The sequence below is a fragment of the Echinops telfairi genome, unplaced genomic scaffold (genome assembly GCF_000313985.2).
Source record: "Echinops telfairi isolate 266 unplaced genomic scaffold, ASM31398v2 ScPeMD7_8;HRSCAF=38, whole genome shotgun sequence".
In the NCBI taxonomy this organism is placed as follows: domain Eukaryota; kingdom Metazoa; phylum Chordata; class Mammalia; order Afrosoricida; family Tenrecidae; genus Echinops; species Echinops telfairi.
The window spans coordinates 3,500,832-3,512,097 of NW_022103905.1; the positions used below are offsets into that span (position 1 = coordinate 3,500,832).

At 42.5% G+C, this 11,266-nt stretch overlaps 1 protein-coding gene across 2 annotated transcripts in view; it reads left to right on the forward strand.

Annotated features, from left to right (window-relative positions):
• Positions 1-674: 674 nt before the first annotated feature.
• BLOC1S6 (biogenesis of lysosomal organelles complex 1 subunit 6) overlaps positions 675-11,266 on the forward strand; it is an 18,417-nt gene continuing 7,825 nt past the window's right edge. The window contains exons 1-3 of one of the 2 annotated variants that reach the window (XM_004709410.2): positions 675-826; positions 7,670-7,811; positions 9,939-10,026. In XM_004709410.2, coding sequence (XP_004709467.1) covers positions 745-826; positions 7,670-7,811; positions 9,939-10,026 — 312 coding nt within the window. In that variant the 5' untranslated portion in view covers positions 675-744. Of the gene's footprint in view, positions 827-7,663; positions 7,812-9,938; positions 10,027-11,266 lie in introns of both variants that reach the window. The other variant, XM_045286524.1, reaches the window with a different exon arrangement.

Sequence of the window (11,266 nt, forward strand, 5' to 3'; positions counted from 1 at the left end):
GGTTTGTTTCCATTATCCCGCAGATGGGATCAAAAACAAACTCCTGTGGCAGTGAGAAAGGGGCTAGGGTAGGGAAAGCACAGCTGCTGTTTACTTCATCCGAGATTGCCTCCCGTTCCTGGTTCCCAAGTGTTTTTTGAAATCCAAGTCATCATTCCAATAACTCGGCTGAATCACTTCGGTATCTGCTACAAAACCCTCGGTCACCGAGTCCAGATGTTGCAAAGGAGGCCTTAAATAATTTATTTACAATGAATAAAGAAAGGCAGGAACCGTGTCAGATTCCCCGGTTAGCAAGGTTGCAACTCACAGGAAGCTAGACTTCAGACTTTGGAATGGTTCAAATCTCGGTGAAAACAGAGTCCTTGTTCTGAAGGCCTCTCGTTAACAGGGACACACATAAAAGTGCAAATGTGTGTCCTGTTTTCTGCCTGGTTTTGTAAACAAAGTCTGTTTTGGGTCGGGTCCAACCTAACGCCCTTCCGGATTCCCCAGCGCACAGCGGGGCGGCTCCTGCCCACCACTGAGCCCCAGGCTCCCCTAGCAGCGAACCACCAGCAAGGTCTCTGACGTCAGTGCCAAGGTTCCCGGAATGCCTTGCGGGGCGGGTGGGGCGGACCCGCGGTCACGTGCCGAGCCTGACTTCCGGCCCATCACTTCCGCGTGCGACCGCCGCTTATGTCCGGCGGGGTTTAGGGGATTTCGGTACTGCCTTTCGGCTTCCCTGTTCCCAGCGGGAGGGACATGAGTGTCCCCGAGCCGCCGCCCCCAGACGGGGTCCCCACCGGGCTGCCCGACACCCTGGAGGCGGGGGAGTCGACTTCGGGTATGTGCGGCCCGGGGGTCAGGCCGATGGCGAATGGCCGGCGCCTGCCGGGAGGGGCTGGGCCTCTGGGGCCGCCCCGCGGGAGGAAACTGCCGGCAGCAGTTGCGGCCCTGGGGCTGAAGGGGGCGTTTTCGAGCCTCCCACCCCGTCGTGGGGGGTGGGGGGTTGGAATTGACGTTAACGCTGGGTCCAAAGGGGGGAGCGAAACCAGTCTGGATGGGGACCGGTGTTTGGGGTATGGTCGGGGCATTTGATGGTGGGTTATGTTGAGTGTGCAGAGCCAGCTTTTCGTTTTAAGGCAGTGACTGGGGATCAAGTTGTGAAGATGATGTATCTGTGATTATTGACCACTCGCTCACGACATCCTCTCTCTTGCTTGGTGACGTTACTACATCCCTATTCCTCCAGCAGTCTCTCCCAGCCTGGCTTCCGGGAGAGTTTTAAGCCCTAATGAATCGAGGGCATCATTGATTGCATCGAGTCTAGAATGGTGCTCTCCTGCGTCATCCTGGGGAACATTAGGGAAGTAGGCACTCATTATTTTCTGCGTTCAATGGTCCGGATAAGGAACTCTAGACGAGCAAGGCTTCAGGACGTCGGATGTGGCTTTTATCCCCCAGTTCCAAAACCAAAACAAGACTCTTAGCATTTTTCTTGGTCATATTTTTACTCCCCTCTCCCCCTCTTCAAGCCTCCAGAAAATGACTCTCAGCCACTTGTTTGCTTGGTGGTCCCGCACTTATCTCACATACATCTTGGACTCAAATCACGCAGATGTCTGCTTCCCTTGGGGGGGAGTCACCCTCACCTGACACTTTCAAGTATAACTATACCTTTTCTCTTGCCCCCCCCTCCCCCATCACCTCTCTGTTTAGTCTTGGAGATTTTACTATACAATTTTTTTGCATTTGTATTTACAACCCCCACTGTAAGGCTAGCCCACTTAGGTCTTGTACTCTGCCAGTCCATCTGCCCCACTGCAGTCACATCACTGTTCCAAGATAAAGCTCAGATCATCCCGACTCCACACTGCTTATTAAGTTCACACGCATGAACAGGACAAGGGCTCTCACAGGCTGGTCATCTGGTCTTTGAACTCCCTCTTGCCTGTAGCTCGGAGTTTTTCTGCTCTCCCGCTGCCATTAAGTTGATTCTGATTCCTCTGGACCTTGTGGGTGGAACTGCTTCATAGGGTTTCCGAGACAGGATGAGCAGGCAGCTTCATCCTTCTCCCGGTGCCCTGTCCACTGCAAACCACCTCCCTCTCACTTTACAGAGCGAGCCTTGGTATTTCCGCCTTTCCTCAAGCCACTTCCGTTCTGGGATTGCATCCTTTTCACTCGTGCCTCAGAATTCACACCCATTTTGAAATAGTAATCCTCCTAGACTTTTGGTGAGATTGTAAGTGAGTGCTACCTCTTTAGAGCCAGTTTTACAGTACTTATTTTAAAAATGCATAATCCTACGAAAACAGCATGACTGTGTGAAGATAAGAAAGATAGCTCACTGTAGCTTTGTTCAAAATAGCCAAAACACCAAAAAGCAGTGAAAATATCTATTCTTAGGAGATTGATTAAACAAAGTATGGTAAAAGTATGTTCTGCTAAAAAGAGTACACTGTATATTGATGTGCAACAATATCTAAATCTGTACTAGGGTGAGTAAAAAATTATTGCTACAAAATTATAGGACCCTTTAAGAAACAAAACATGGAAATGTGAAACTATTGTTCTCATTTTTTCTCTAGGTCTACAGACTTCTGAAGGTGGTGTTTTTATTTCTTTATCCCTTACCCTGCAGAATTCTACACTCTTTGATTTACAGTCTTTCCAAACAGCTGCATTGGCTTCCTCAAATGACTAAAATCATGTTCCTTTTAGTTCTTTGAGTTTGGGAACAAAAGACATCCAAAGGGCATGATCAGGGCTGATTGGCTGGGATGAGGGCCAAAAGACATCCAAAGGGCACGATCAGGGCTGATTGGCTGGGATGAGGGTTCCCAGTAATGCTCACAGAACAGCCCTCACGACTCTTGGAGAATGAGCAGGTGCACTGCCAAGACGTTTCCACAGGTCTCCTGGCTTTTCTTTCTCACTGGTGCAGTTTTCCATTTCCCTAAAGCTGCTGCCTAATAAGTTGTGAAGGTCCTGTGCTTTTTGAGAAATTAAATCGGTATTACCCCTTTGGGATCCCCAAAAACAATCTTCACAGCTTTCTGGGCTGAACTCTCTGCCTTTAATTTAATTGGTCGACAGATTCCCTCTAATGACATTGTTTTGATGGGAACCCTCTCCCTTTTTTTTTTTTTTTTTTTAAATTTGTTTCTTGAAGGCACCCTAAGGGGACTAAGACAAGTGTCTTAGTGAGATCATCTGCCTCTGTGGCCAGCCAGTGATCACAGAGACATGTTTAAACACAGTTTGGTTGGAGTAGAATGGAATTCCAGTTGCAATACTCTTTTACTAGCTCTCATATTTCTCAGGGAAGAGTTACAGAGCAGTCTAATATTTCATTTGTGATTAAAGCAAGTTATATCTATGGGAATGCAAAGACTATTTCTGGAAGTGATGTAAGAAAGTCCAAGGGATTCCTTCTGGAATGAGAGAGAGGCAATAGTTTTACTTTTCAGTGTATGGCGCCCTTTGTAGTACTTAACATTTTAACAGTAATGAAGAAAATATCCATTCTTCAAAACTCAGATGACATTCCCACACTTCCTTTGGAATGTTGCGAGCATTGATAGATGAAAGTGCTCTTTCCCTTCCTTGATTCCCACAACTGTTTCCGTTTCTCTAGTAGCACATGTTTCATGACTCACTTGGACTGAGTCTTTCCAGGGAAGGTGTGTTAGTCTGGGTAGACTAGAGAAACAAATTCACAGACACTCATATGTGTGAGAGAGTTTTAGATCAAAGGCTAATTGTATATTAAGAAAACATCCCACCCCAGTCCAGATCAAATCCATAATCCAATATTAGCCCATATGTCCGACACCAATCTATAAAGTCCTCTTCCGACCCATGAAACATATGCAATGACGCCAAATTCAGGCCAGTGGGTGGAAAGTCTTGTGGATCAAGTGGCGGTGGCGGCATCTCAGCACTGACAGGGGTCCCACTGCAGGGGTCCAGGGCACTAGCATAGCTCTATGTGTCGTGTCAGCAAGCATGTCTCAACAGGGAGTGTCTGTGTCGTACCTCCAGCCAGCTGTTTATCTCCTTAGCGCCTCCAAATGAGGTCATCAAACTGTGACGTGATTGATAGGCTAAACTCCACCCCTTCACTCTTAAATCTCAATTTGACAACAGATTATTTAACTACCACAGAAAGGGACTTGCCTTATCCATTATATGGTATCCTCAGAGCTTGGTAAATAAAATAGATGTTCAGCAAATGTTTCTTATAGAAAGAAGTAAGGGTGAGATTCAGTCTTATTTGTAATCTCCCAGAAAAAAATTACTAAATCTATGTTAAAACACGAGTAACCATCATGCTCTGAATAACTAATAAGAAATTGGAGGCTCATGAGTTAAAATTGTGTCTCTACCTAGTTAGTCAGGGATGTATATTTGATGATCCTTTTAATTGAAGGATCCTTATAGTCACACTTCTGTCAGCAATCCCTCTTATCTGTGGGCAATTGGTTCCAGCCTCCATCCCTCAATACCAAAATCCATGGATGTTCAGGTCCCTTAGGAGTATATAAATGGGGGGTAGATTTGCATATCCTTCCATGCACTAAACCAAAAAACAAATCCACTGCCATCAACCCTACATAGGGTTTCCTAAGCTTTGTAAATCAATTTGGGAGCAGAAAACATCACCTTTCTCCTGTGGAGTGACTGGTGGATTTGAGCCACCAACCTTTTGGTAAATCTCTAGATTACCGTATATACTCGAGTCTAAGCTGACTCAAATTTCTGCTGAGGCACCTAATTTTACCACAAAAACTGCATTAAAAACGTGCTGGAAAACTCGGCTTAAACTCCAGTATGTAGGTACTTCTTATACCTAACACAGTGTAAATGCTATGTCTGTAGCGCCTCACGCCCCCTCTTAGCCTTTTGAGGGATTGCTGTATTCACTGACTTCGCGGATTCCCCCGCCCCTTAAGTGTGCTTGATCTGTGTGTGGTTGGATCTACAGATGCCGACCTCCAGATGTGGGGCGCTGAGTGTATTTGTGCTTTCTACTTTCATTGAAGGGATGTTGCTGTTTACACTCTTACTCCAGTCAAGCCTTAGGCAGTTATTAATTGCCATATATAACTTACTTTTTTCCCATTGGAGGCACCATATCCCAAACACTCCGCTTTTCTCATCATTATCTTTATATTATTTGTGAAGTGCTTCCGTTTTTATTTTGCTTATCTGAATGTTAACTTGCAACTTTGAGAATGGCAAAGTTTATATTTCTTTGGATTTTAAAAAAATTCACTTTTAATTTGTCTAAAAACTAATTTTGAATATGAATTTTTCTCAGTCTTGCCAAAAATGCTACCTGGACATGTGTTTAAAAACAATGTGTTGTGATAATGTATTCTATATAATGTTCTAATTTGATGTTACTGATTATTATAATTGAGGTATTTCAGAGGTTAATATTAATGACAAAATGCTGATAATAAGGTTTTAGTAATGTGTCCATCACATGTTTTACATTGATTTTCTTTTTTCCTCATTCTAAATTAGTAAATCTAAGCGCTTAGAAATCTTTGATTGGACCCTGCTCAGAAACTGTTTTGTACTTTTCTCAGTGGGAGCAGTGATGGAGAGTATTTTTAAATATTTCTGAGTACCCGGTACGGTGCTTACACTGTTACTTGACAAAGGAAAACTGTGATGCATAGCTTCTGGTTTCATACTTTGGAACTATAAAAGACATGTCATACAGCAGGTAATTGTTCGTGTACTCTCTTCTTCAGAATCTGTATTGAGTCTTATGAGAAACTCTTAGGAAATCTCTCTTCTCCCTAACCAATGACAAAGCAGGTCCTCTTTTACATATGTATAATGTCAAGCAATAATTAATGTTGACTTATTTTTTCTTCCATTGAATTGGAGAATATTTATAGACTGCATTTTTGTTTACATACTTTCTGCAGGCTTTTTGAACTCAGACACCTTTTAGAATGCTTTGAAAAATACAAGTACTGATGGTGTACTGGTTACGGTTGGCCTGCTAACCACAAGGTCGGCAGTTCGGAACCATCAGCCCCGTGCTCCCTGGGAGGAAGATGGGGCTTCCACTCCCGTGAAGAATAACACTCAGACACTCCCAGGGCCAGCTTTCCCTTGTCCTATAGGGTTGCTATCAGTCAGAATCAACTGGATCGCAGTCAGTTAAAATAAATTTTTTAAAATTTTACTTTTAGCTTTAAGGTTCTTTTGCCCTCCAAAAAAGCCCACCTGACCACCACTGAGTTGATTCTGACTCATAGTGAGTCTACAGGACAGAGAAATACCCGGTGGGTTTCTGAGATTGTAACTTTATGGAACTAGAAAGCCTCATCTTTAACTGTGAGGTACCAGCCCCCACAATCGAATGGATCCAAGGGGCGCTGTGTAATTGAGGGGTAACATTAAAGAGACATCAGACAAGATAAAGCATGCAATTGCTCACCTGTCAACGGCCATGATATCAGCAGCCAGATCCGTGCAGAGAAAGCAAATATATTTCCAATCATGGCTTATATACATTTTCGGGGACATGCCAGCCCCCCTGATTACATCATAATGGGAGCGGGTAGTATCATAGGCATACATGCAATAGGAGGGGGATGAGCTAGGGGTGTACACTCAGTAGGAAGGGGAGGCACTAGGGGCATACATGTGACAAGATGGGCAGACCCTAGAATCAAGATGGCAGCCTAACCTCGGTCCTCCTTGAGTTGGCTTGACTTTATCTTTGGGCTCTCCTTCAGGGAAATAATCCACTATCCTTTTCAGCAGGGAGTGAGCCCCACCCAGGGTGGGACAGATTATAGGTTCTAATTGCTCTAGATTGCTGATAACCCTCAGAGAGAGAACCTCTAAGCAGTTTAACGCTGGTGGTTTCAAACAGCTGACCTTGCGGATCTCAGCCCAATGCATAACCAGTACACAACCAGGGCTCTACCCTAGACATGACCATGTACTAATAACCCAAACTAAACCAAACCAAATCCACATCCACTAAGATGAGTCTGACTCATAGTGGCCTTTTATTGGACTTCCTAGGTTGTAAATTTGTTATGGGTGTAGACAGCCCCGTCTTTCATCTGAGGAGCAGAGCAGGTGATTCCTTGACCTTGAGGTTAGCAATTCAACCCTTACCTAACAGCACCATTTAATAGCTTTAAAAAACATTTTTGAGGCCTCGTAATCCATTTTCTCTGAGAAAGATAAAAGTATTCTTAAAAAATCAACCACTATCAACAAAAATACACACGTGGTTGAGAGGGAGGTTTGTGATCTAAACTCCAAGGGCAGCTTCCTTCCCTTCGTATGAATTCCCTCATCTCTCATATTATGAATCTACCAATCCAAAGCTTCCACGTATTACCCCCTCCCAGGGGGGATGGACAACAGAAAAATGGTCGGTGTAAAACATGGGGAGAAATAACCTTTTAAATAAATTATCAAGGTTCATGAGGGAGGGGAGGAGGGGGAAAAACGAGGAGCTGATACCAAGGGCTGAAGTAGAAAGAAAATGTTTCCAAAATGATGATGGCAGCAAATGTACAAATGCCCCTGACACAGTGGATGTTTGTGTGGAGTGTGGTAAGAGCTGTAAGCCCCCAATGAAATTATTTCAGGAAAAACAAACAAAAGCTTCCTAACTTTGCTTTTTGCTTAGGGACAGATTTAAGCGACACTTCTCCAGAGGAAGGGCTGTTTGAGGGCTTGGCTGTGGAAGACAGAGCCGTGGAGCAGCTGGCAGACGGGCTGCTCTCGCACTATTTGCCGGATCTGCAGAGATCAAAACAGGCGCTCCAGGAACTCACGTAAGATAGCAGCCAGCCGTCTGTGTGCTTGTGCCCGTGCTGATGTCAGTCATAGTTTATGTGTAAGTTATAATGATGCACTGTGTGAAGCAGATAGAGTTTGTAATAGTGAGCCATCATGGAGTACTTAAATTTCTTTACTGAGAGCAAATGTGAGTAGAGAAATACATACTGATAGAAATGTAAAAAGCTGAAATGAATGCTTTTAGAATATTTGAACACTTCGAATAAGTACTCCTCAATCTTATCTATATTCGATTCTTATGCTTGGAAGTTCTTCCCTTGATTTAAAAATCGTTTTATTGGTGTATAACCCACATAGCAAGCAATCTAATCGTGCAGTCATATTAAGAGTTGTGCAGTCTTCGCCACGATAGGTTTAGAGCAGTTTCTTCCGGTCCTCCTGGTTTAGCTCTCCATTACCCCCACGCTCTCCTGCTGTGCCCCTGGGTAACTGTTAATCCAGATACTGTCTGTAGGTTTACCTAGCCGAGATTGCAAATACAGAAAATAATTCAAAACGCACCCAAACAAACAAAAAATCAACAACAGTAACAAAACAAAAGAAAAAGCTCAGTTGAAAAGCAAGCAGGAAATATTGAAAACTGAAACAACATTAAAATGGATCAAACAGAAGGTCAAATGATAAGGTATCGCATTTGCCGTAATGGACTTTACAATGCCCTCTGCCTGATCGCAAGGCTCTCTACATTTCTGGACATGGTCAGAGGGGATTCACTGGAGCTTTAATCCATGTGGGGACCCTGCAAATGGATTTTGGGGTTCTACTGCCATCCACAACCTTCTGTAAACTGCGTGTCATAATTTCACCTCTGAAAACCATTCCTTTCTTTGGATTTAAAAATTTTTGATCCTTGGATTATACAGGCTGCTTTGCTTCTTCCATGTGGACTTAGTTGACTGTATGTTTGAAGAGTCTTAAAGGAGACTTTAAGATGCTATTCTTTCTGATAGCCAGGCACCATCTAGTTTCTGGTATAAAGTTATTTTCTCTTGAGATGTTGGGCGAATAATCCCCTGTTTGCACATTGGGAAATTGCTTCCATAAAAGTCACATTTGTGTTTAGCTTCCGGTTCAAACACGCTACCAGAACTTCAGTATCTTGCTTAGAGATGCCTTGCCTCGGAAGTACAGAGTAGCAAGGTACTCAGCGGGAACAGCCTGTTTATCATCCTGCTGGGTGCTTTTACCATCTGTTGTATTTCACCTTCTGTGTGCTCTTGTTAGAGTGAAGGGACAATTTCAAATCATACTCGTCTAGATGACTCCTCAATGTCACTTAGTCCTGTGATGATGACACTGGTTGAACCTTTTCTTCCTCGATCGAATTTTAAAGAGAAACCTTAGAAGTCCTGCTGGTTTGATCTTCTCGCTTTATAGATGAGGAACCTTAGGCCCAGAGAAATACAGGCAGTCCTCAGGTTGTGAACATCTGACATAAGGACAACTTGTCCTTGTCCTTTAACACAAGGCAAATTTACCCTCCCTCTGAAACAACCGAACCAACTCTTCAGCTGTGACGTTTACTTGCTGTCCAATGCAGCTGTTCAGTGATTGACATGGTGTCGAGCCTCTCATGCATATGATCTGGCGCTTCCCTACAAATCAGACCTACAGACACACTTGGGAAGGTATCTCCTTGGCAACCAGGAAACCGCCTGTAAACGGAATTTCCAGATGACGTACAACTGGTTATTGGGAGGTGTATCTTGTGGTTCCTAGTCATGTGCTGCTTCCATCTCATTTTTTACTTATTCATTTTGAGTTGTTATTCATTGATACTGAATCTTTCAAACTCTACTTTGAAACGTAATTGCTTTTCATTTCCTTTTAGAGAATCTCCCAAAGATACGATTGGTAAAACACACAGCTATTCTTCTAGGGGGACAATACGAAGTTGCCCCAGATAATTTTAAATGATGTGTTTGTTTTAGGTCTTAGAGTTTGAACATGAAGAATACAAATAAGTTACGCTACATCAGATAAGCTTTGGAGGTCATGTCTCTGCAAGTGGTTTTACATACTTCCAGCTTAATTCCTAGCCTTCAACATTAGCTAATACTTATAGAATAGAAGTTAATTTTGGCTGTGTGCTTGTGTTTCAGACAGAACCAAGTTGTATTATTAGACACACTGGAGCAAGAGATTTCAAAATTTAAGGAATGCCATTCTATGTTGGATATTAATGCTTTGGTAAGTATGATTTAAATGACCTCTTCTTTTTAAAATAGCTAGGATGAGCCTTTTTAAACTTAGCTTTGTATTTACACATGTTTAGGGTCTTTTCCTCTAATTAAAAAAAATGTATAATTTGTCTCTCAATAGGAAATTTTGATTTACTGTACTAGACCTGGTGTTGTAGTGGTTTTGCATTGGACTGCTTCCCCCAAGGTCAACAGTTTGAAACCACCAATTGCTCCTCGAGAGAAAAGGGGGCTTTCTACTCCTATAAAACATTACAGTCTTAGAAAATCACAGGGGCAGTTCTACCCTGTCCTATAGGATCTGCTATGAGTTGGCATCGACCCAGTGGCAGTGAGTTTGTTTTTGTTGCTTTTCCTAGACTTATTTTCATGAATTAGACTTCTAGTACTGAATTTATGTTAGGGAATTTAACTTATTTATAAGCGTTTGGTCTGTGAATAATTAGAGACTTATAAAGGAGAATCGAAAGGAACTTTAAGTTACTGTTTTCACTTCTAAGGAAAACTAATCTTCATTTAGCTATCAGTTAAAATTTTGTTTACACTCTACACTGGTATTTGATTTTATTATACGGCATAGTCAGAATGCCAAAGAAAGAAAGTGTTTTGACCCTTTGACAATGATCAATGATCTCTTTCAGTGTAAATGGTAATAGATGAATTTCATCCAAAGCTCTATAAAAAACAAAGCAAAACAACACTGACATTGAGTAGAAAGCAGACTCCTTAGGACAGGGCAGAACTGCTTCTGTGAGTTTCTGAGACTAACTCCTTTATGAGAGTAGAAAGCCCTGTCTTTTTGCGAAGGAGCACACTGCTGACCTTTAGGTTAACAGCCCAATGCATAACCATTATGCCACCAGAGCTATTTAAAAATAATTTTTTATTTTCCGTTGTTACTGAGAATATAGAGAGTAAAACATGCACTAATTCAAGTTTCTATGTGTATAATTCGGTAACGTTGACTGCATTCTTTGAGTTGTGCAACCATTCTTACCATCCTTTTCCAAGTTGTTCCTTCCTCACTAACCTAAACTCACTGCCCCTCAGGTACATATCTCATCTTTCAAGGTGCTATTGTTCTATTTGACCTCCAAAGAGTATAAGTTGCAAGGCAGATATTTATTATTTAAGCTAAATGACTAGTTTTTTTTTTTTGCTGGTATGACCCATTCCTATTTTTCCTCCTCTATGCATGATATCTTTTTAAATTTTTTTTTTAACATTTT